Here is a 24,545-nt window from a genome sequence, read left to right as displayed (position 1 = left end):
AATGGGAGTGGGCAGGTGAGATTGGAAACCAATCGTCGGTTGGCGTGGTTCCCGCTATCTAACCGGCTCGCTCATTGATGCACCGAGCACAACACGGCAGGTAGATCGCACACTATACCCTTGTTCTGAGATTTCCAGTCATGGCTGCTCACAATCCAGGTGCACAAATTTTTAAACCAGGTTTAGGTTGCTTAACCTGATCTTTTATGCAAAGGCTGGAGGTGGCATTCATGTTTCACCTTAGCTGTGCACACAGATCCGAAGGACGTGGTGAGAAACAGAGTTGCTGTCCTCCATCACAACACAGAAAACAAATCTACATATTCCGAGGAAACCAGTCTGTCAGAGAGTTAATCAAGCGTACAGGTACAATTGCCAGATTTTATAAATGAATGTCAGTGGGACAGCAAACTGTTGAGAACCAGCAATGGCAGAATGCAGATATGGCTGCAAAATCTTTTTATTTGATTTGTCAGTGAGTTTTGTGGGCAAGTCCGTGCACTTCACTGTTTTGTGCTTATTATACAGAATTCGAAATTCAAGCATGAAACCATTCTGAAGTACAGTTTATGCATTTAAAAATAATTAGTGAGATATCTGAATATTTTCTGTTAAATTGCAAACGTTATCACCAAAAGTGTGAAGGACACCAAAGAGGTCTTCGGGTGGGGCAGTTTTTGTACAGTGTGTGCAGGAGGGTTTCCTGACACAATATGTGGATCGGCCGACAAGAGGTGGGGCCACATTGGATTTGGTACTGGGTAATGAACCGGGCTAAGTGTTAGATTTGTTTGTGGGAGAGCACTTTGGAGATAGCGACCACAATTCGGTGTCTTTCACTATTGCAATGGAGAGGGATAGGGCTATACGGCAGGGCAAGGTTTATAATTGGGGCAGGGGTAATTATGATGCGATTAGGCAAGAATTAGGGAGCATAAGATGGGAACAGAAACTGTCAGGGAAAGGCACAAAAGAAAAGTGGAGCTTGTTCAAGGAAGAAATACTGCGTGCCCTTGATAGGTATGTCCCCGTCAGGCAGGGAGGAAATAGCCGTGTGAGGGAACCATCGTTCACAAAAGAGGTTGAATGTCTTGTCAAGAGGGAAAAGGAAGCGTATGTAAGGATGAGAAAACAAGGTTCAGTTGGGTCGCTTGAGGGTTACAAGGTAGCAAGGAATGAGTGAAATAAAGGTCTGAGGAGAGCTAGGAGCGGGCATGAGAAGTCCTTGGTGGGTCGGATCAAGGAAAACCCCACGGCTTTTTACTCTAATGTGAGAAATAAAAGAATGACCAGGGTGAGGTTAGGGCCGGTCAAGGACAGTAGTGGGAACTTGTGCATGGAGTAAGAAGAGATAGGAGAGGTGTTGAATTAATACTTTTCTTCAGTGTTCACCAAGGAGCGGGGCCATGTTTTTGAGAATGAGAGTGATACAGGCGGGTAGGCTGGAGGAGGTAGATGTTCTGAGGGAGGATGTATTAGCAATTTTGAAAAACCTTAGGGTCGACAAGTGTCCTGGGCCAGATGGGATATATCCTAGGATTCTTTGGGAGGCAAGGGATGAGATTGCAGAGCCTTCGGCTTTGATCTTTGGGTCCTCACTGTCCACGAGGATAGTGCCAGAGGACTGGAGAGTGGTGAATGTTGTTCCTCTGTTCAAGAAAGAGACTAGAAATGACCCTGGTAATTATAGACCGGTTAGTCTTACTTCGGTGGTCGGTAAGTTAATGGAAAAGGTCCTGAAGGATAGGATTTATGATCATTTGGAAAGATGCAGCTTAATCCGGGATAGTCAACACGGATTTGTGAAGGGTAAATCTTGCCTCACGAATTTGAAATGAAAATCGCTTATTGTCATGAGTAGACTTCAATGAAGTTACTGTGAAAAGCCCCTAATTTGATTGAATTCTTTGAGGAGGTAACTAAATGTGTCGATGAAGGTAGAGCAGTTGATGTCGTATACATGGATTTTAGTAAGGCGTTCGATAAGGTTTCCCATGGTCGGCTCATGAAAAAAGTAAGGAGGTGTGGGATAGAGGGAAATTTGGCCAATTGGATAAGTAACTGGCTATCACATAGAAGACAGAGGGTGGTGGTGGATGGAAAATTTTCAGACTGGAGACCAGTTACCAGCGGTGCACCACAGGGATCAGTGCTGGGTCCTCTGCTATTTGTGATTTTTATGAATCACTTGGAGGAGGGGGCTGAAGGGTGGGTCAGTAAATTTGCTGATGACACCAAGATTGGTGGAGTAGTGGATGAGGTGGAGGGCTGTTGTAGGCTGCAAAGAGACATTGACAGGATGCAGAGCTGGGCTGAAAAATGGCAGATGGAGTTTAACCCTGATAAGTGCAAGGTGATTCATTTTGGTAGGAAAAATTTGAATGCGGATTACAGGGTCAATGGCAGGGTTCTGAGGAGTGTGGAGGAACAGAGAGATCTTGGGGTTCATGTCCACAGATCTCTGAAGGTTGCCACTCAAGTGGATAGAGCCGTGAAGAAGGCCTATAGTGTGTTAGCGTTTATTAACAGGGGGCTTGAGTTTAAGAACCGTGGGGCTATGCTGCAACTGTACATGACCCTGGTGAGACTACACTTGGAATATTGTGTGCAGTTCTGGTCAGCTCACTATAGGAAGGATGTGGAAGCATTGGAAAGGATGCAAAGGAGATTTACCAGGATGCTGCCTGGTTTGGAGGGTAGGTCTTATGAGGAAAGATTGAGGGAGCTAGGGCTTTTCTCTTTGGAGCGGAGGAGGATGAGAGGCGACTTAATAGAGGTTTATAAGATGATGAGGGGGATAGATAGAGTGGACGTTCAGAGACTATTTCCTCGAGTGGATGTAGCTGTTACAAGGGGGCATAACTATAAGGTTCAGGGTGGGAGATATAGGAAGGATGTCCGAGGTAGGTTCTTTACTCAGAGAGTGGTTAGGGTGTGGAATGGACTGCCTGCTGTGATAGTAGAGTCGGACACTTTAGGAACTTTCAAGCGGTTATTGGATAGGCACATGGAGCACACCACAATGACAGGGAGTGGGATAGCTTGACCTTGTTTCGGACAAAACTTGGCACAACATCTAGGGCTGAACGGCCTGTTCTGTGCTGTACTGTTCTATGTTCTATCAGGCCTACCAACTCTTGGTCCTTGACCAATATTTTGACCATTGACCAACTCTTTGAGCTATCACAGGGAGTATTGCTGTGGTTCAGTAGATAGCACATTTCACCTCTTGGTGTGAAAAGGTTAGGGTTCAGGACACACTCCAGAGACTTGAGCACAACGATCTAGACTGACACTCCAACGCAATACTGAGAAGTGCTGCAATGTTGGAGGTGCGGCATTTTGAACACTAAACCAACAACCATCTGCTCCTTGAGGAGGACATAAATCCCATTGGACTATGTTGATGGAGAGCAGAGGGATTATTCCTGGTACACTTGCCAATATTTAGCTCTCAATCATCATCACTAAAATAGATTATCTGGCTGTTATCATATCACTGTTTATGAGGGATTGTTATGCGCAAATTGACTGCTGCATTTCCCTCAGTATCCCAGTGACCCCACTTCCAAAGTACTTCATTGGTGGTAAAGTGCTTTGGGATCTCCTGAGATTGTGAAAGCATGGTATGAATGCATGTTTTTTTTCCATTCAAGGGTTGGACTGCTTGCATGCCAAATAGCAAAAGCAGCATGCGATAGCAGAGCAAAGCAATCCCATAACCAGTGGATCAGATCTAAACTCTGCCACATCCATTCGTGAATGATGGTGAACAATTAAACAACTAACAGGAGAAGGAACTTCCATCAATATCTCTTTCCTCACTGATGGGGGAGTCCAGCTCATCAGTACAAAGGGAAAGGCTGAAGCATTTGCACTGTCTTCAGCCAGTAATGCTGAGTGAACGATCCATCTCATCCTCCTCCTGACAAATAAAGAGGAAATAAGGGAATTGTCAAGAAGGACCTATATCATAACAATGGAACTTGCCGACTATCATAAAAACCCATCTGATACATTGATGTCCTTTAGGGAAGGAAATCTGCCATCCCTGCCAGCTCTGGCCTACATGTGACTCCGGACCAAAAGCAGTGTGGTTGACTCGTAACTGCCCTCTGAAATGGCCGAGCACCCAAAGTAAGAGCAATTAGGATTGGTAACAAATGCTGCTCCTGCCATTGGCACCCACATCCCATGAAACAATAAATAAAACATAAAGCTTGGAAATCTCTCGCCGTTCCTTCAACGTTACAGGCCCAAATCATGAACTTCCCTGCCCAACAGCACTGTGGGTATACCACATGGCTTGCAGCAGTTCAAGAAGGCAGCTCATCACCACCTTCTGAAGTGCAATTAGGGATGGGCAACAAACACTGGCCTAGTCAGCGATGCCCACATCGTGAATAAATAAGAAACCATGCGGTCTTGCATTTTTCTTCAGTTGTTCATACGAACCTCCCATTTTCAATTTCAACTGTTCTAACATCATCATTCTCTTTCTCCCTCTTGGTTTAAACCCCTCTAATCTTCCTTCAATAATCTCCCTTTGATTGTGGCCAGTTCACCTTGTTGTCTTTTCGTAATGATATTCACGAACAATGTTTCCTCCTCCTCCACGTTTCCACTATGAACAAGACACTCCAAATTATTGTCTTGATCATTATTTTCTTCAGATTTCTACTTTCATGGCATTGTGGCAAGTTGGATAATTAAGACGGTCTTCAATTGGTAGCATTAGTGACAATTGTAATGCTTGTAATTATATTGATCCAGAATTCACAGTGGCCTGAACTTGCCCATTTATGGAAGATGAGCATTTATTGCTCATCCCTAACTGCCCTGGAACTGAGAGGCTCTGTATCTGTGATGCAAGTGTCGGAAATTCTTGCTGGCCAGCAAACCTGAATGGAGAGCCAGGGTGGGAAATGCCATTTTCAAGCTGATTGTGGAGGAGTGGTATTTCACAGACAACTTCTACATTTTCACATTTAAACAAATGTCTACTTTTGTCTAACGTAGATAGATAGAACATAGAACAGTACAGCACAGAACAGGCCCTTCGGCCCTCGATGTTGTGCCGAGCTTTGGCCGAAACCAAGATCAAAACAGATGTCTAGTTTGTGCATAGATACCTGTTAGCCTTATAATTATTTTTTTTACAATAAATTCCAGCCTCTCATGCCTTTTAAAGCAAATTGCCTCCAAGCGCTTGATGAAATGAAATTGCTTCTTGAAGTGCATTGACTATCATTATGTAACAAAGCACTAGCTCTTTCTGTTCTGGCAACATTCTCCGAGCAACTGTAAGATGACTGGTCAGTTCATCTGGTTCAATTGGAAATATTACACATTTGCCAGCTCCAGCCACGATTCCTGGACGCTTAATTGCACACACAAAAACTAAAAAAGTGAAGCTGAACGATTCAATCGTTAAACTGGATGCATAAAGAGGTGATAAAATTGGGACAAAAATTAAAAGAAAAATGATGCCTTAGGAATGTGAGTTATGAGAATATTCATTCAAAATGCTTAAAGAGGGCAGCACGGGGAATTCCGGTTGCGGCTATGACCAGCTAAGTCGCACGTTTGGCTGCTCCTGCGAGGAAGGTGTTTTCGGGCCGATTGGAGGGCCCCTAACGGCGCTGATACGACGATTCCTGGTGGGGGAAGGTTCCCAGAGGAGAACCCTGTAAAATTTATGGTCGTCACCCGAAGTGGGGCAGAAAAAAAAGCGGCAGCAGCTCCCCGAAAAAAGCGGGGGAAGAAATCCAAAATGGCGGGCGGCGGCGCACCCGAGGACTGGAGGAAATGGGCGGAAGAGCAGCAGGCCGTTCTCCTGCGCTTCTTCACGGAGCTGAAAGTGGAGCTGCTGGAGTCGATGAACGCGACGACCACCAGGCTGATGGGAGCCCAGGCGACCCAAGAGGCGTCAATTCGGGAGCTGCAGCAGGAGATGGCTGTGAGGGAGGAAGAGGCCACGGTCCTCGTGGGAAAGGTGGAGGTGCACGAGGCACTCCACCTGAAATGGCAAAACCAACTGGAGGCGATGGATACCCGCATGAGGCGGAAAAACCTGAGGATCCTGGGCCTGGCAGAAGGGCTGGAGGGGTCGGACCTCCCGAGGTACGTGGCAGAAATGCTGGGCTCACTGATGGGGGCAGGGACCGTCCCTTCGCCCCTGGAACTGGAGGAGGCCTACAGAGTAATGGCCAGGAAGCCAAGAGCAAATGAACCCCCGAGGGCGGTGCTGGTTCGGTTCCAGCGACTCAGTGACCGGGAGAGGGTGCTGAGGTGTGCCAAGAGAGAGAGGAGCAGCAAATGGGAGAACTCGACGGTGAGGATCTACCAGGACTGGAGTGCGGAGGTGGCAAAGCGGCGGGCCCGGTTCAACCGGACGAAGGCGGTGCTGCATGCCAAGAGAATCAGATTCGGGATGCTGCAGCCAGCGCGCTTGTGGGTGACCTATAAGGACCGGCACCACTATTTCGAGTCCCCGGAGGAGGCGTGGGCCTTTGTCCAGAAAGAAAAGCTGGACTCGAACTAGAACCAGGGGATACTTGGCGGTCGTTGCCGCTCTGGTACTTTAAGCTGGACACGTGGCTTTCTTTTGGTTGGATTTTTACTTGGCGGTATTTTTGGACCCCTTTTTTTCTCTTTACCAGGTTTTTTCTTCTTTTTTCTGTTATTTATAATGTTATGTTGGGGGGGGGGGGGGGGGGGGGGGGGGGGTGGGGGGGGGGTGGGGGGGGGGGGGGGGGAGTACCGGGGGTATGTGTTTTTTGTGGGGGTTCTTTTTATCGGTGTGGGATCGGGGACGGGGGTGGAACTGAAGATGGAGGGGTGGGGAGTGGCAGGGCGAAAGCGCGGGCTTTCCTCTGGTTTCCCGCGCGCGGGGCAGAGGAGGGAGGAGGGTGGGAGGAAGGGGCGTGGTCAGCAATGGCTCCCTTTCCCGCGCTGGAGCGGGGTCAGGGAGGGGTGGTAAGGGGGGGGATGTCCCACATGCCGGGAGGAGTCGGATTGTGGCAGGGGCAGCCAGGTCAGTGTAAACCAGCTGACTTACGGAAGTACTATGGAGGGTGCATCGCGGCTAGGAGGGGTCCTAGCCTGGGGGGGGAGGGGGAGGGGGGAAGGGGGGGGCTACCGGGTTGCTGCTGAAAAGGCCAGGGAGGAGAAGTTGAGGACCGGAGGGGTGGGGGGAGGGCGCCATCGCCATGGGGAGCGGGTCAGAAGGGGAGGGCTGACTCGGGGCGAGCAGGTGACAGGATATGGCTAGTCGGCGGGGGAGAGGGGCGGGCGGCCCTTCGACCCGGCTGATCACTTGGAATGTGAGGGGGCTGAATGGGCCGGTCAAGAGAACGAGAGTAATCTCGCATTTGAAGGGACTGAAGGCGGATGTAGCAATGCTACAAGAGACCCATTTGAAGGTGGCGGACCAGGTCCGCCTGAGAAGGGGGTGGGTGGGACAGGTGTTCCACTCAGGACTGGACGCAAAGAACCGGGGGGGTGGCGATCCTGGTAGGGAAGAGGGTGTCGTTCGTGGCGGCGGAGGTGGTGGCGGATAAAGAGGGTAGATATGTCATGGTGAAGGGTAGGCTACAGGGGGAGAAAGTGGTGATGGTTAATGTGTATGCCCCGAATTGGGACGACGCTGGCTTCATGAGGCGCCTACTGGGCCTCATTCCGGACCTGGAGGCAGGGGGCCTGATCATGGGGGGGGGGACTTCAACACAGTGCTGGACCCCGTGCTGGACAGATCGAGTTCAAGGACGAGTAGGAGGCCGGCAGCGGCAGAAGTGTTAAAGGGGTTTATGGAGCAGATGGGAGGGGTAGATCCCTGGAGGTTTGGGAGGCCGAGGGCGAGGGAGTATTCCTTTTTCTCCCATGTCCACAGAGTCTATTCTAGAATTGACTTCTTTGTATTGAGCAGGGGACTGATCCCGAAAGTACGGGAAGTGGAGTACTCGGCCATAGCGGTCTCAGACCATGCGCCGCACTGGGTAGATTTGGAAATGGGGGAGGCGCGTGACCAGCGTCCGCTGTGGCGCCTGGATGTGGGGTTGCTGGCGGATGAGGAGGTGTGTAAGAGGGTCCGGAAGAGCATTGAAAGATATCTGGACATTAATGACACGGGGGAGGTGCAGGTGGGGATGGTCTGGGAGGCCCTGAAGGCGGTGATCCGGGGGGAGCTGATTTCCATACGGGCACATAGGGAAAGGAGGGAGAGACAGGAGAGGGAGAGGCTGGTGGGGGAGCTTTTGGACGTGGATAGGAGATATGCGGAGGCACCAGAGGAGGGGCTGTTGGGGGAACGGCGCAGTTTGCAGGCTAAGTTCGACCTGTTGACCACCAGAAAGGCAGAGACACAGTGGAGAAGGGCGCAGGGCGCGATTTATGAATATGGGGAGAAGGCGAGTAGGATGTTGGCGCATCAGCTCCGCAAGCGGGATGCGGCTAGAGAAATTGGGGGAGTGAGGGAGAGGGGTGGGAACGTAGTGCAGAAGGGGCCAGAAGTAAATGGGGTCTTCAGAGACTTCTATAAGGAGCTGTATAGGTCAGTGCCGCCGACGAGGGGAGGGGGGATGGAGGGCTTTTTGAACAAATTGAGGTTCCCCAAGGTCCAAGAGGAGCTGGTAGAGGGGCTGGGGGCGCCGATAGGGTTAGAGGAGCTAGTCAAGGGGATTGGGCATATGCAGATGGGGAAGGCGCCGGGGCCAGACGGGTTCCCGGTGGAATTTTACAAAAAATATGCGGATTTGGTGGGCCCTGTGCTGGTACGAGCCTTCAACGAGGCATGGGAGGGGGGGGGCTCTGCCCCCGACAATGTCGCAGGCACTGATCTCTCTGATCTTGAAGCGGGACAAGGACCCCGTGCAGTGTGGGTCATATAGGCCTATCTCGCTCCTGAATGTGGACGCCAAGTTGCTGGCAAAGATCCTGGCTACCAGGATAGAGGATTGTGTGCCAGGGGTGATACACGAGGACCAGACGGGTTTTGTGAAAGGGCGGCAGCTTAATACGAACGTGCGGAGACTGCTAAACGTCATCATGATGCCGGCAGTGGAGGGTGAGGCGGAGATAGTGGTGGCATTGGACGCGGAGAAAGCATTTGATAGGGTGGAGTGGAAGTACCTGTGGGAGACGCTGGAACGGTTTGGATTTGGGGAGGGATTTATTAAATGGGTGAAGCTGCTTTATTCGGCCCCGACGGCAAGTGTAGTGATGAATGGTAGGAGATCGGAGTATTTTGGGCTCCACCGGGGGACCAGACAGGGGTGCCCCTTGTCCCCCCTGCTCTTCGCACTGGCAATTGAACCGTTGGCGATGGCACTGAGGGGCTCAGGGGGGTGGAGAGGGTTGACAAGGGGCGGGGAGGAGCACCGGGTATCGCTGTACGCGGACGACCTGCTGCTATACGTAGCAGACCCAGAAGGGGGAATGCCGGAGGTGATGGAACTGCTAGCAGAATTTGGGGACTTTTCGGGGTACAAGCTAAACTTGGGCAAGAGGGAGGTATTTGTGATACACCCAGGGGACCAGGAAGAGGGAATCGGGAGACTCCCGTTTAAGAGAGCAGGAAAGAGTTTTAGATATTTAGGGGTGCAGGTGGCAAGGAACTGGGGGACTCTCCACAAGCTGAACTTCTCCAGGCTGGTGGAACAGATGGAGGAGGAATTTAAAAGGTGGGACATGGTGCCGATGTCGCTGGCGGGCAGAGTGCAGTCCGTTAAAATGACGGTCCTCCCGAGGTTTTTGTTTTTATTTCAGTGCTTGCCCATCTTCCTCCCTAGGGCCTTTTTCAAGAAGGTGACGAGTAGCATTATGAGCTACGTGTGGGCGCATGGCACCCCAAGGGTGAGGAGGGTCTTCTTGGAGCGGAGTAGGGATAGTGGAGAGCTGGCATTACCCAATCTTTCGGGGTATTACTGGGCGGCAAATGTATCGATGGTACGCAAGTGGATGATGGAAGGGGAGGGGGCAGCTTGGAAACGAATGGAGAGGGCGTCCTGTGGCAACATAAGCCTGGGGGCCCTAGTAACGGCGCCATGGCCGCTCCCTCCCACGAGGTACACCACGAGCCCGGTGGTGGCGGCCACCCTCAAGATCTGGGGGCAGTGGAGGCGACACAGGGGGGAAGTGGGAGGTCTGATGGAGGCACCGTTAAGAGGGAACCATAGATTCATCCCGGGGAACATGGACGGGGGATTTCAGAGCTGGCACAGGGTGGGCATCAGGCAGCTGAAGGATCTGTTTGTAGATGGGAGGTTTGCGAGCCTGAGAGAGCTGGAGGAGAAATTCGGGCTCCCCCCGGGAAACATGTTTAGACATTTGCAGGTGAAGACATTTGCTAGACGCCAGGTGGAAGGGTTTCCCTTGCTCCCCAGTAGGGGGGCGAGTGATAGGGTGCTCTCGGGGGTCTGGGTCGGAGGGGGGAGGATATCGGACATCTACAAAGTAATGCAGGAGGCGGAGGAGGCATCAGTAGAGGAGCTGAAAGCCAAGTGGGAGGGGGAGCTGGGAGAACAGATAGAGGATGGGACATGGGCTGATGCCCTGGAGAGGGTTAATTCTTCCTCCTCGTGTGCGAGGCTTAGCCTCATTCAATTTAAGGTGCTACATAGAGCCCATATGACGGGGACAAGGATGAGTCGGTTCTTTGGGGGTGAGGACAGATGTGTCAGGTGTTCGGGAAGTCCAGCGAACCATGTCCATATGTTTTGGGCAGGTCCGGCACTGGAGGAGTTCTGGAAGGGGGTGGCAAGGACGGTGTCGAGGGTGGTGGGATCCAGGGTCAAACCAGGATGGGGACTTGCGATCTTTGGGGTTGGGGTGGAGCCGGGGGTACAGGAGGCGAGAGAGGCCGGAGTACTGGCCTTTGCATCCCTAGTTGCTCGAAGAAGGATACTAATACAGTGGAAGGACGCGAGACCTCCAAGCGTGGAAAATTGGATTAATGACATGGCAAGCTTTATTCAGTTGGAAAGGGTCAAATTCGCCCTGAGAGGGTCGGTACAAGGGTTCTTCAGGCGGTGGCAGCCTTTCCTCGACTTTTTGGCTCAGAGATAGGGTACAGAGGTCGCAGCAGCAGCAACCCGGGGGGGGGGGGGGGGGGGGGGGGTGGCAACAACGGTTGTGGTGGGTTATTTACGGTTGAAATGCGGGAAAATTTGCTCGCAGTTCATGTTTGATGTTGATTGTTGATTTGTTTGTTTTTGGGGGAGGGGGGAGGGACAACGCGCGCGCGAGTTCGGGCGGAGGGGGATATTTGTTAAGAGGGAATATTTTGTAATATTTCATAGTTAGTTGGGGTAAATATCTTCATGTAAAAAAATTCTTTCAATAAAAATTATTTAAAAAAAAAAAGAGGGCAGCACGGTGGCGCAGTGGGTTAGCATTGCTGCCTCACGGCGCCGAGGTCCCAGGTTTGATCCCGGCTCCGGGTCACTGTCCATGTGGAGTTTGCACATTCGCACGTGTTTGCGTGGGTTTCGTCCCCACAACCCAAAGAGGTGCAGGGTAGGTGGATTGGCCACGCTAAATTGCTCCTTAATTGGAAAAAATGAATTGGGTACTCTAAAAAATATTTTTAAAATGCTTAAAGAGTGAGCATTACCTTTTTGTATAAAATCCATTACGTCCATGCAAATCAATCGGCTCTAATTATAAAATCTCAACATTATTAAAAATTTACATTTTTCCAGTTACTGAAATACACTTTTGAGGTCTTAGTTCACCCTGATGCCTGTTCACAGCTGAGCTGGTAGACAGTTTACCCAGCATGATGAAAGATTAAGGGAGTAGGTGAAGACCTTTAATTAAAAATGGAACCGATCTACACGAAAGAGTCACATTGATGTTTGTAGAAGAATTCAGGGTCTATTAATCTTCTTTGGATATTATTCAGATCAATACAACCCATTATACCAAGACTGCATCTCACAGATGTCAAATGCAGATTTACTTAAAAATGGATGACGCTACTATTTTTCTAAATATCCAAGTGATGCTGATTTTAAATAGATTCATTTATACAACAGTTTCCCCAAATTGCATTCACATTCACCATTTGATGCATGGTTTCACACAGAAAAGAGACTGTTTCATTTCTGAAATCTGGCAGGTTTAAACTGCTAACTTTTGTATTTTACATTACCCTTCGAAAAGATTTTCCCCCTGCTGTTAAAAATACAACAAATCCACATCCTGTGGGCTACAATTTTCAGAAAATAGACTGTCATTTTGAAAAAGGTCATTCCATTTTTTTTTTTCTGATTAAGAATTGATTGCAGGGAAATTGGAGAAAGATTTTGCCTGCATTTCAATTTCTTCTGTGCCTGTGGTGCGACTTGGGGTGAGGTAAAAGATGCGCAGCCACACTTCAGAGGTGTTCAACTGAGAAACTGGTTAACTAAAAATAAGCAGCATCTATTAAAAGGCATTTATTAGTGGAGCACTTTTTTTGAAATATTTAGTAGAAAAGAAAATGATAATTTTGGTAAAATGGCTGTGAAGTTGGGACTGGCCTCGAAAGCAGGCACATGGAACTCAGTGTGGGAACACCCCCATGCCCAATGACTCCATCGCAAGCTTTTTCTTGTCTGTCAATTGAAAGTATTATAGCGTGCAGCCACTGCCCTGCATGTTAAAGAGTGGCTGCATGCTTGAGTGAAGGCTCAAAATTGCGGAGACTAACTTGTTAAAGATTGCCTGTGCTGATTTAAAAGGGGGAGGTGCATTCTGACAGGTGCTGGATGTTGCTCTCAAAGTGACTTTGACATGAGGAACACTCAATAATGTTGGAAAATAGTAGAGGAGCTCCAAGATTTTCGGATACAGCACTGGAGGTGCAGGATCGATCCACAGGAGGTCAGGATTCTGGATACTGAACTGGATGTTACATTTTATATGGTCCCACCGCAGCTAGGTGTTGAGGGAGCAGAACACTCGTCGGCTGTAGTAGATCTCAGAGTTGACACGAGCTACCTGCAAAGCGATGTGCTTGCAGTGAATAGCACTCTATAGCATAAGGAATCATCAGAAAACTACTCTGGCCGCTTCTATCCGACAAGAGAGAATCCCTTGGAACTTAGAGTTTAAGTGGCTTTCCTTAAGCAACACTAGATGGCAAACTGGGCAGCAGGGTGGCACAGTGGTTAGCACTGCTGCCTCACAGCGCCAGGGACCTGGTTTCAATTCCTGCCTTGGGCGATTTGTCTGTGTGGAGTCTGCACTTTCTCCCCTGTCTGAGTTGGTTTCCTCCGGGTGCTCCGGTTTCCTCCCACAGTCCAAAGATGTGGTTAGGTGGATTGGCCATGATAAAGGTGCCCCTTAGTGTCCAGGGATGTGTGGGGTTATGCGGGATAGGCGGGAGCCTGGTTGGGGTGCTCTTTCAGTGGGTCAGCGCAGACTCAATTTCTAATGGCCACCTTCTGCACTGTAGGTGTTATATGATTTTGCAAATATTGCCTGCTCCTGTTAGAAAGAGGCAGCTGCTTAAATGTTTGTGGCCATATTGCCATTCACAGCCACTGGCAATGTCATTCTAACCCTGCTCTGAGATTGTGGTTGTGACTGTAGTAGGTGACAGATTTGAGAAACGGTAATCTTAGTCAAATGGAGATGTCTGACACACTGGACATTTAGTTGTCCCGTTAACCACCGGTGCAAATCCCATAATGGCTGCAAAATATCACGCGAGGCCAAAAACGGGATTTGTACCAGCGCGATTTCAGAACATGATCTCCCCAAGCCATCTCCAGTGATAGAATCATAGAATTCCTACAGTGCGGAAGGAGGCCATACAGCCCATCTAGTCTGCACCAACTCTCTGAAAGATCACTCTACCCAGCCCATCGCCATAACCTCACCTAACCTTTGGACATTAAGGAGAAATTTAGCAGGGCCTGCACATCTTTGGACTGTGGGAGGATTCCGGAGCACCTGGAGGAAACCCATGCAAACAAATGGGGGAATGTGCAAACTTCACAGTCACCCAAAGACAGTAACTAACCCGAGTTCCTGGCGCTGTGAGGCACATCTTTGCACATAGTCTGAGAAGCCCACCTCAGCTCGACCGGGGGAGCAAGACAACCAGTATCCTTGCAGCTCCGGTGCAAACCACTTTCATGCTTTGTTAGCACAACAAAATTTGCACCCCCCTCCCCCAACGGTTCTGTGGTGCTCTGCCATGTTATGACTTACTGTCTCCTGACATGGAACAATAGAAAGCCTCTTTAGTGCTCTGTCATTCTCTAAACCTAACCTCGCCATCCACAGAAGATCATTGAAGCTTATGCGGCACTGAAGCCTGTTGTTCGGCACACCCCATCCTGCCAACTGATCTCAGCAGTGACCAATGGCCTGGCATTCTTGGCAATGACCTGGCACTGACTTCCTCCGCCAGGACTCCCAGGCACTTATTGGAGAAACGGAGCGCAGAATGAGAATGTATCACCTGCCTTCTATGACCACCAAATGCCGATCTCATTGCCGGACAACAGGAAAATGATTTAAATGTTTGCAGACAGCTTCCTCAACCTCCCCCCACAACTCCTGTCAACCTTCAGGGAGCTGCCTCCTCTGTTTTTTAACCCCCCCCTCCCCCTCCCCCACCCCCCGCCGGGTCCCCATTGGGTTCCCAGCACACTGTGGTGCTGCAACCAGCAGACACGTTTCATGCTGGGAAGGCCTTAATTGGTCGCTCAGTGTAATATCACATTAACAATGCATGCTTGGACAGGAGCGGGTTTTAGATCCGTTTCCAGCCGCACCAATTTTGCACCCTGAATGTAAAATTAAGGCCATGGCCTCCTGCTGAGAGCTATTCCACCCCTCCTCCTCTTCCCCTCCCTTCCAGCAGCTTGTCCTTCTCTGTTTGACCTCTCCTCATTCTCTTGGTTATATTGTATTGTATTCCAATGCCAACTAATGCACCAGCCTATATCTGGAAGCAAGTGGTTTGCGCAGAATCTTTGTCAAAGTCCTTCACCACAAGCCTTGGCACTCACTCCAAGCAGAGCTCTGTAACTTTAACCATACTCAAAACCATCAAACGCTTCTACAATCACACCAAGAGCCATTCAAAATCAATGAGCAAGTAACCTCAAAACAGTTGATTGCTTTAAAGAGCACAGAGGGAGGGGTGCCCTCCATTCTGCCGGGGGCATGTTCAGCTGTGTAAGGTTAAGAGAGGATGTTAGCTGGAGCATTGAGCTCCAAAATAGTGATGCTGGCATCAAGAGTGTTACATTTTGCTGGGCATCAAGGTCTGCCAACTCTGCACCCTGCGTGCAGTGGATGCTTCCTGCGTGCGTGTGCATACCCTCACCAAATGTAGCACTCAATCTGGCTCACATCAGAAGTGTGTACATGTGCTGCATATGCCATTTTAGAGAAGAGATAGGGATCATAGCACCAAAAACACAGAAGCTAAGGAACCAAATTTCAACCTTTTTTTCTTTACATAAGAGCACCGATCTCCATTCTTCCCCAAATGTTTTTCAAGTATCAGCTCTTTTACTACATATTTACAGATCCTGAGTGCACAGAACTGCGTTTTTTTTTAAAACAAATGTGTATTTTCATTTATCCCAATTTTTAGATCATTGGTCTCTTTTGATTCTCACCCAGCCATTCACTGCAGATCAACTGGAAATGTGGGAGTAACAAGCTCATATAGTTAATGAGGGATAAGGAGCAGGAGAGTGCAGCTTTCTGCTGTTGTGAAGTGATCACTTTAAGAAGCCCAACCAGGTGCATTGAAATTAACCTCTTTAGGGAATAGAGTTTAGCTAAATCTAACTGGAGCACTCTACCATTAGAGTTACCAGGTTACCATGTTAAAAAAATGTTGATAAGTATATTTATTTTATAGCTGTCAGTACTTAACAGTTAGTCCAAGGAGCCGTGGTTGAAAGGCTTTTAACCAACAGGAATATTCAAATCAATAACAAAAAAACCCATCCGATTAGAGCACAGCCATTGTTCATCCAGTCATTTGATGTACATTCAAACAGGAATGCACCGCAATGAATGTCTTATATAGTACAAAGGTATCTTTGAGACAGAACTTTATCTGTCTGGCTCAAAAGATTGTGCTTACTGATGCAGAGATTTAGTGCACATCTCAGTTGCCTTGGAAGGATATAACAGCATCCATAAGCGTCTTTCACCCAAACAAATCCCCAGGTATTACAACCATTGTCACCACCAGTTATCATCCTTTGTCTGTCCACGACACCTTTGTCGATCTCTGGCCCTCAATCCAGCCCCACTGTTCCTCCACTACTCCTGATAGCTTTACACAACATTGAAATGCTGCCAGCCCCAGCAGCAATGGATACACAGTACGTGTCCTGGAAACGGCTTAGTCTTTTTAAAAACTTGCATGCGATTTAGATCGAGGTCGAACAGCATCCTGATTTCACACAAGTGTGAGAATGCACGTCGCTTGTCAAAGTAATTGTCAGTATTTCCATGTGCTTCTGTAATAAAATCTACAATTAAAATGAATGGAATCAACAGAAGAATACATTAGGAGAATCCTGGCTGAAAGCTAGAAATAATTAGGACATTATTTGGTAGCAGAATGTAGACATCAGCAATGAAAAATTCATTTTACAAGCATAATAGATGAGAGCGCAGGGTTTTAAACTGCCGCTGTTGGTTCATATTAGCTTTCTACTGATCATTTCCTAATGGACATGAGAAATATTCTGTCATGTTATGTTGACACATATGGCCTAAGTATAAAGTGCAGCAGAGAACATTGCCCCATTTTCTATCTAGAAATTGCACACTGGTGTATTTAACGCAATCATAATAATATGTACATTTAATTAAATTTAAGCTTCTGATCAACTAAACAGCATTCATTTATTCAACTGAAAATTTTCATGATACAGAAATCAATTAAAACTAATCCAATATTTTAAACTGTCAAACAGGAAGCAAGAATAGTTACTTCAAATAAATATCAAAGTGTTTGAACCATTATTACTAGCAAAGGGGAGATAGTGGTGTTGTGGTAATGTCCCTGGACTAGAAATCCAGGGCCTAGCCGAATGCCGTAGGCCCGAGACTTGGATTCAAATTCCATCACGGCAGCTGGTGGAATTTAAATTCACTGAATAAAATCTGGAGTTTAAAGCTACTCATCAATTGTCACTAATGTTCCTTTATGGAAAGAATCTGCCATCCTTCGCTGGTCTGACCTACATGTGACTCCAGCTCTAAACTGCCCTCTGAAATGGCCTAGGCGATTGCTCAGTGCAAGTTCAACTAGGGCTGGGCAACAAATGCTGGCCTTGGCAGCGACACCCACATCGCATGAAAGAACACGTTTATTAAAAAGTCAGTTTTATGCTGTAATAGGGTATCCGTTAATGTGCTCAACTCCTGCCTCATGCTTCAACCCTTTTCCATGAAAAAACGTTGTAAATTATTCAGGCCAAATTTTATTTAGCACCGATGCGCCGATAAGTTATTCAGTGAATGACAAAATATAGTACAGCTTTCGTAACTACAGCAATTTCTTCTGGAGTGACTAGCCTTTCAAAAACCATTATCTCGATTGAAGCAAAATGTTTTATACCTTAAGGGGGAAGGATTTTCCGTCCCTGTTTTCGGCGGGTGGAAACAGCAGCGGGGCAGAGAAACAAGGAGAGTCCCAAAGAGGCATTTACACCAGTAGGATTCCCTGCTCATTTGTCCCCGTCAGTGATGTAGCTGGGTTCCTGCCATGCAAAAATGAGAATACTATTTGAATACATTTAAGTAGCATTTATGGGCGGGGGGGGGGGGGGGGTGACATGGTGGAGCAGGGGTTAGCACTGCTGCTCATGGCACCGAGGACCTGGGTTCGATCTCGGCCCCGAGTCACTGCCCGTGTGGAGTTTGCACATTCTCCCCCTGTCCGCGTGGGTCTCACTCCCATAACCCAAAGATGTGCAAGGTCAGTGGATTTTAAAAAGCACCATTTGTGGGCCACCCCGTGCTTCACAGCTCCAGAGTCCCTGGTTCGATTCCCGGCTTGGGTCACTGTCTGTGCAGAGTCTGCACGTTCGCCCCGTGTCTGCGTGGGTTTCCTCCGGGTGCCGGTTTCCTCCCACAGTCCAAAGATGTGTAGGTTAGGTGGATTGGCCATGCTAAATTGCCCTTGTGTCCAAAAAGGTTGGGTGCGGTTACTGGGTTTCGGGGATAGGATGGTGGTGTGGGCTTGGGTAGGGTGCTCTTTCCAGGGACCAGTGCCGACTCAATGGGGTGAATGGCCTCCTTCTGCACTGTAAATTCTATGACATCCCCCCACATAAGAATGTTCCCTGTCATATTGGCAGGAATTACGTGCTTTTAAAAATGGGGAACAGACAAAAAGAAATTGCCGGGGGTGTACAAATACGTTTAGCCCTGAGGGGGGGGGGGGGGGGGGGAGAGAGGGTCTTGCCTGGGCAGTGCCAGGGCGTGGGCTTCTGTTGGGAAGGTTTGGCTTGTTGGGGGGAGGGTTTACTATGTCCGTGGGGGGAGGGTGGTTCCATGTCCGTGGAGGGTGAGGTGGGGGTTCTGGCAGGTGGGGGTTGCGGGTTCCATGTCTGTCGGGTCATTCCTTATATTATTTTTTGCATCAGGCGTCCTTTTTCTCAAAGTTTTCAAAATTCCGGCAGGGAAAGCGGGCAGTACAGCTGGCGGGCTACGCGCTGCTTTTACTGCCCAATGAAAGGAAAATGAGAACATTCCACCATATATTTTGTCATTTTAACCACTTATCAACAAATGTATATTTCATTAAAAGTCAGTGAACATTCAGGTAAGGCCCCATCTAGAATACTGTGCCCTGTCTGGTCACATTCTAAGCCAGAAAGAAGCCTGGGAAAGCGTTTGGAGGTGTGGCACTCAATGAATACATTGTTTAAACGATTTAGCTGTCAGTGTAGGCTCAGTGAGCTGAATTCCTAAACTCCGAAAAAACGTAGATTTGGAGAAACCTACCTGAACTTACTGAAAATGATGAAGTATCTGGACTGTTTATATAAGGGGCAGCACGGTAGCATGGTGGTTAGCATAACTGCTTCACAGCTCCAGGGTCCCAGGTTCAGTTCTCGGCTGGGTCACTGTCTGTGCGGAGTCTGCACGTCCTCCCCGTGTGTGCGTGGGTTTCCTCCGGGTGCTCCGGTTTCCTCCCACAGTCCAAAGATGTGTGGGTTAGGTGGATTGGCCATGCTAAATTGCCCGTAGTGTCCTAAAAGTAAGGTTAAGGGGGGGTTTGTTGGGTTACGGGTATAGGGTGGATACGTGGGTTTGAGTAGTGTGATCATTGCTCGGCACAACATCGAGGGCCGAAGGGCCTGTTCTGTGCTGTACTGTTCTATGTTCTAAGTGAACACATTAATTATTTGAATTAGCCAAGTTGGGGAGAACGAGGGAGCATGTATACAAGTTACATAACCATAGCGTGCCTTTTTACACAGTGGGTCACTGGTCTTTGAAACAGGTTGCCTACCAATGCAGTTTCATAACCATCATTTGAAAGCGAGTTGGACAACCTCCTAGCTGGAAAAGCTTACAAAAGGTAGGTGCTGTGTTGGTGATGAATCCCATGGCCTCCGAGGACTGATTTTTTTTGGTCATCTGCAGATGTTCCCTTCAAATTAGCCTGGGGTTTGAAAACAAAATCCCAATTCTGAAGAGGACAGATCTGATGGACTTGCAGATGTTTATCTGTCTCTGTCTGTGGTAAGTTCCCACTCTCACTCAGGATTGTGTTTATTTTTGCATTGCAGATGCATTGGTTGGCGCCTTTATTGGCATTATTTTTGCCTACCTTGCCTACAGGCAGCACTACCCATCACTGAATCATACAGAATGCCACAAACCACATGTTTGTCTCATGGTTCAGGTGTCAGCTGAACAGGACGAAGTCTCTACTCCAGACAAAGCTACCAGCCTGGCTTTACAGGGATTAAATGAAGGCCCTGTATGACTGCACATGGACAAGGACAATTATTCCTTCTAACATTCCGCATAAATCAAAACAAAATCTATTTAAAGAAACAAATTTTAAAATAATCCATCCTATGTCACTATCATGTACTTTTGTCCTTCACATCTTCATTCGAAAGCAAACTTTGAAAGTAAAATCGGTTGTTACAAAAGTGACACGCATGTATGTCATCTGAGATAAGAAATTCATTTTCAAAAGGTTATCAGATATTAAACAATGGCAAAGAGCATTAAATGCATAGCAAATCAGAAAAATGGCTTTGAATGGAAAGTAATTACAGTGTAAGATTGAAGTAGCAGAATGGATTTTGCACAATATTGGGAAGAAAATGCTTTAATTAAATATAATTACAATGTGGACAGTATGAAGAGATCATGTATAAAGTCTTGATTAAAATGTAATTAAAATCTTTGATGGATGCAGTGAAATTAATATTGTGAAATGATTATAGAAGGTTGCATTGGGAATGTAATTACAAATGGCAGGAAGTGAGATACAAGGACTAATCTGAATAAATGTATTGAAATTTCATTTTTTAGGGCTGATTTTATGTGATATTATTCATTAAACTTGAAATTGTTCAATACTGTGTTTTGCCGATTTTTTCATCAGTTATTTTATCAAGCTATAATAATAGTCAGCCTTTAATTCGAAAATATGGTTTAATATTTTGCGACTTTATATATCATCTAACTGCCCTGTATTTTTACCTTTGTGAAATATTGTGGACTACTTTTTAATTATTTCGATTTCAGTTCTGAGATCAATTTTCGACTTCTAGACAAGATAATGGAGCTAAATTTGATAGTCCCCAAAAGGTATTGTGATAAACAATTGACCCACATCATTTTGATTGTAATACAGCCAGCACACCAACACTGCCTATTCAATTTGAAAAATACGTGTCCAACCAGCACTATATGAGTTGGACATATCAGAAGGAGACAGATATTAAAGCTAGCTGCTAACCTCTTAAAGGGCTGTGAGGTTGGGGGGGGGGGGGGGTTGTACTGTACCTGGAACAGATTCTTGGAGCCATGGTTGAAGAGAATCTAATCTGTGAAAGAGTGAGGAATGGCACAATGGATTTTCAGACTTTGCACTGAAGGTCTTGGGTTAAGGATCTAGAAAGCAGATCCTGCATCTGCAGAAGAGAACATGGCCCTCCAGATACACACTCAAAAGGCAGTGGAAATAAATCGTTGCAAGAAGTCAATGCCAGGAGCCAAGCCCCAAAACCTGGAGACAGTGTTGCAAGAAGGTCAATGACCTCAAGCAAGTGGTTACGATCAGTGAATGCATTTTCAAATGTCATATTCTACCAACTGCACCACTAGCCTCAAACACAGCTCAATGCACCACACTGCCCATCACTCAACAATTAGTCCAGCAAACAGACTTCATGCCTAACATCCATAGCTTCACCGCACTCTCATATACTTAGCCCTTCTGCAAACCTCATTTCCACAATTCATAGTTGGCACTGGCTGTCAGCTATTCAACCATGCCAGCCACATGAACTAGATTGCATGTCACTCACTGACATACTTCCCTCTAACTTGCAGGACAGGGTCAAAGGCCACAGGAGTTAATTGGAGGGGAAGCAGAGCACCTGCACGACCTGCCCCCCGAGAGGGAATGTTGTTGGCTATTATTAGGATGACCTTGGTGAGGCTGTGTCCAGCAGGAGGGAACTGAAAACACCAAGAAGATATTCTCTCAAAACCTAATTCTCCTTTTTATAACTCACCTCCTTTATGTCCCACACTCTCTTCTGATTTACAAGCTACAGGCAGTGTAAGCATGCAACTCTTTACTCTCCCTTCCAGCCTCACCACAACCTTGTGTCTTTCTCCTTTCAGATACCCAAAAAGTACAGTCTGGGCAGGCAGGGTGGAATATGGAGATGACAATGATGATCAAGACTCAGCATTGTCACTTAGGTCTCACACTGGCAGCCACAAGTTCACTCACACTGCATGTATCTTAGAGGTTAGGCTAGAGGCAGGATCCACATAGAGTGATACATTGAGCATGAGTGGCCTCCAGCCAGGGCAGGCAATAAGGATAGATTAGATGCCGGCACCAGACGGCAAGGCTACACACAGTTCTGATGGGCCGGACTCAGATCAGGACGTCAATGGGGAAGCCTCCAGGCTGATGGGCATGTTCAATGAAACACTTTGTGCTCTGCCAGGCCTGCCAGGAGCATGGGGACGCCTGCCACCAAGTGGGCACAGGGTCATGCAAACTCAGGCTGTTTTGCTGTCATGGCTGAGGGATAGAGTGTTCAAAAGGCCTTGCAGAGTCTCACAGGAGTCACAGAACAGTCACAGCACAGAAGGAGGCTTTTCGAGCCATTGTGTCTGTGCTGGTGCCCACTGCTACTCGCCCACCATCTCCACGTAGCTCTGCACGTTCTTCCTTTTCAGAAAACAATCCAATTCCCTCTTGAATGTTCGCTAGTTCCCCATTTTTAAAATGGACTCTGCCTCCACCTCACACTCTGGCAATGCATTCCAGATCCGAACCACACCCTGACTGAAAAAACTCTTTCTCATGTCACCATTGCTTCTTTTACCAATTACCTTAAATCTGTGCCCTCTGGTTCTTTAATCTTTCACCAGTAGGAACAGTTTTTCCCTCTCTACTCTGACCAGACCCTTCATGATTTTGAACACCTCTATCAAACCTCCTCTCAGCCTCTTCAAGGAGGACAGTCCTGACTTCTCCAATCAATCTACATAGCTGAGGTTCATCATCCTCGGAACCATTTTCATCAACCTTTCCTGCCTTCATATCCTTCCTAAAGTGTGGTGCCCAGAACTACATGCAATACTTCAGTTGAGATGAAACCAGTGTTTTATACAGATTTAACATAACTTCATTGCTTACATACTCTATGCCCCTATTATTAAAACTTAGGGTGCTATATACTTTATTAACCTCTTTCTCAACTAGTGCCTTCAATCCATCAATCATTTATGCACATATATACCCAACTCCCTTTGCTTCTGTACCCTCTTTAGCATTGTATTTTATATTGCCTTTCCATGTTCTTTCTACCAAAACGAATCATTCCACATTTCTCTACATTAAATTTAATCTGCCGCTTGTCCGCCAATTTCACCAAGCTGAAGTTCTACACGAGCCTCCTCATGGTTCACAATACTTTCAAGTTTGGTATTATCCTCATATTTTGAAAATGCATCCTGCACCGAGGTCCAGGTCATTAATATGTGTCAAGAAGAGTAGAGGTCCTAATACTGATTCCATTATAAACCTTCCTCCAGTTTGAAACACAACCATTCACCGCCGACTCTGTTTCCTGTCACTCAGCCAATTTCATACCATGTTACCGCTATCCCCTTTATCCCCTGAGCTCTTATGTTGCTTATTTCTGGCGGTTGTTCTGTGTAGCATAGACAAGCTGCCCTCTCTCAAGATGGCAGTACCTGTCCTCCCACACATATCATTCCACCAGTGCCCTAGACATTGCCTATCAGCCAGCCCAGCCCACCGCCGCACATGCCTAGATAGTGCAGCCATTGCTGGACTTTCGGGAGCTGCATGATATCATCCTGCATGGCCATCTGCAATTTGCGCCATGAAAAATCAGCACCCTGCCACTAGCCCTACTGCAGTGACTGGGGTAGCAGTGTATAGGAGCACCAGGACAGACAAATGCACATGGAAGGTAGTACTAAGAGAATGCATGGTGGTGATTAGTTAACTTCTGTATGCACTAGCTTGTTGTGCAGTGAAGTCATCAGCCATGTCACCAGCAGGTTGCCATTGCTGTCCAGTCAGTACTTGTTTGGCATAGGAGTAAAATGTAACAGGCACAACAGATTCATACACAATGAAGGAATCATGACGATTGCCAGGGTACTGGGCATTGACTTGTATGACTCTCTTCCTATGCTAATACATGTTGAGGAAGTGGAATGCCTTTTTGCTCTCTGATAGGGCAGAATTGACATCCGATGTGCCTGCACTCAATGACACCATGAACCATGGAGAAGTCTGCAATCATTACAGTCACATGCTCACTCTGACACTTACCTTTGGCAAGAGACGATAAAATATATTTAGCTCTCAGTGAACAGAAACCCTGAGAAATTAGTGGATAGTCAACCGGGAAATTTTGCAAAAGACCTCCAATATGGAAGAACCAGAAAAAATGGAAGTTCATCACCGTAGTCCCCCTCACAGCTCCTGCAAATGCTGCTCCTTCTCTCTTCTGATATTAAAGTTGTGGCCGTAGCAGGTGGCAGATTTTAGTGAGGACATCCTGCCTGAAGCATTGGCTTCTCACAAGTTGTTCCGGGCTGAGAGTCAAGCTTGAGGTTAAGAAGGTTGTTATATTGGTGCAGGTGTTAGAGTGGCCACCGTGAACAGGCAGGCCATGGTATCAATCAGCATTGATACTAGATGCTGAAGGAGGTTTTTTTTTACCAACTTCAAGGCTTCTGCACAAATCAGTTGCTCGAAGACATGAGTACAGATCTATGCACAGTTATAGGCATTACTTGCAGCTCTAATGATGCTT

The 24,545-nt window shown here is 47.4% G+C and overlaps 1 protein-coding gene across 1 annotated transcript in view; it reads left to right on the top strand.

Annotated features, from left to right (window-relative positions):
* Positions 1-20,577, top strand: part of plpp4 (phospholipid phosphatase 4) — a 380,012-nt gene extending 359,435 nt beyond the window's left edge. Inside the window, exon 7 of the mRNA XM_038773401.1 lies at positions 19,773-20,577. Within this exon, the coding sequence (XP_038629329.1) occupies positions 19,773-19,972 (200 nt within the window). The 3' untranslated portion in view covers positions 19,973-20,577. The remainder of the gene's footprint in view (positions 1-19,772) is intronic.
* The last annotated feature ends 3,968 nt before the right edge of the window (positions 20,578-24,545 follow it).

This window comes from Scyliorhinus canicula, chromosome 16 (genome assembly GCF_902713615.1).
Source record: "Scyliorhinus canicula chromosome 16, sScyCan1.1, whole genome shotgun sequence".
NCBI classification, from domain to species: domain Eukaryota; kingdom Metazoa; phylum Chordata; class Chondrichthyes; order Carcharhiniformes; family Scyliorhinidae; genus Scyliorhinus; species Scyliorhinus canicula.
This window is presented reverse-complemented; position numbering and strand designations above follow the sequence as displayed.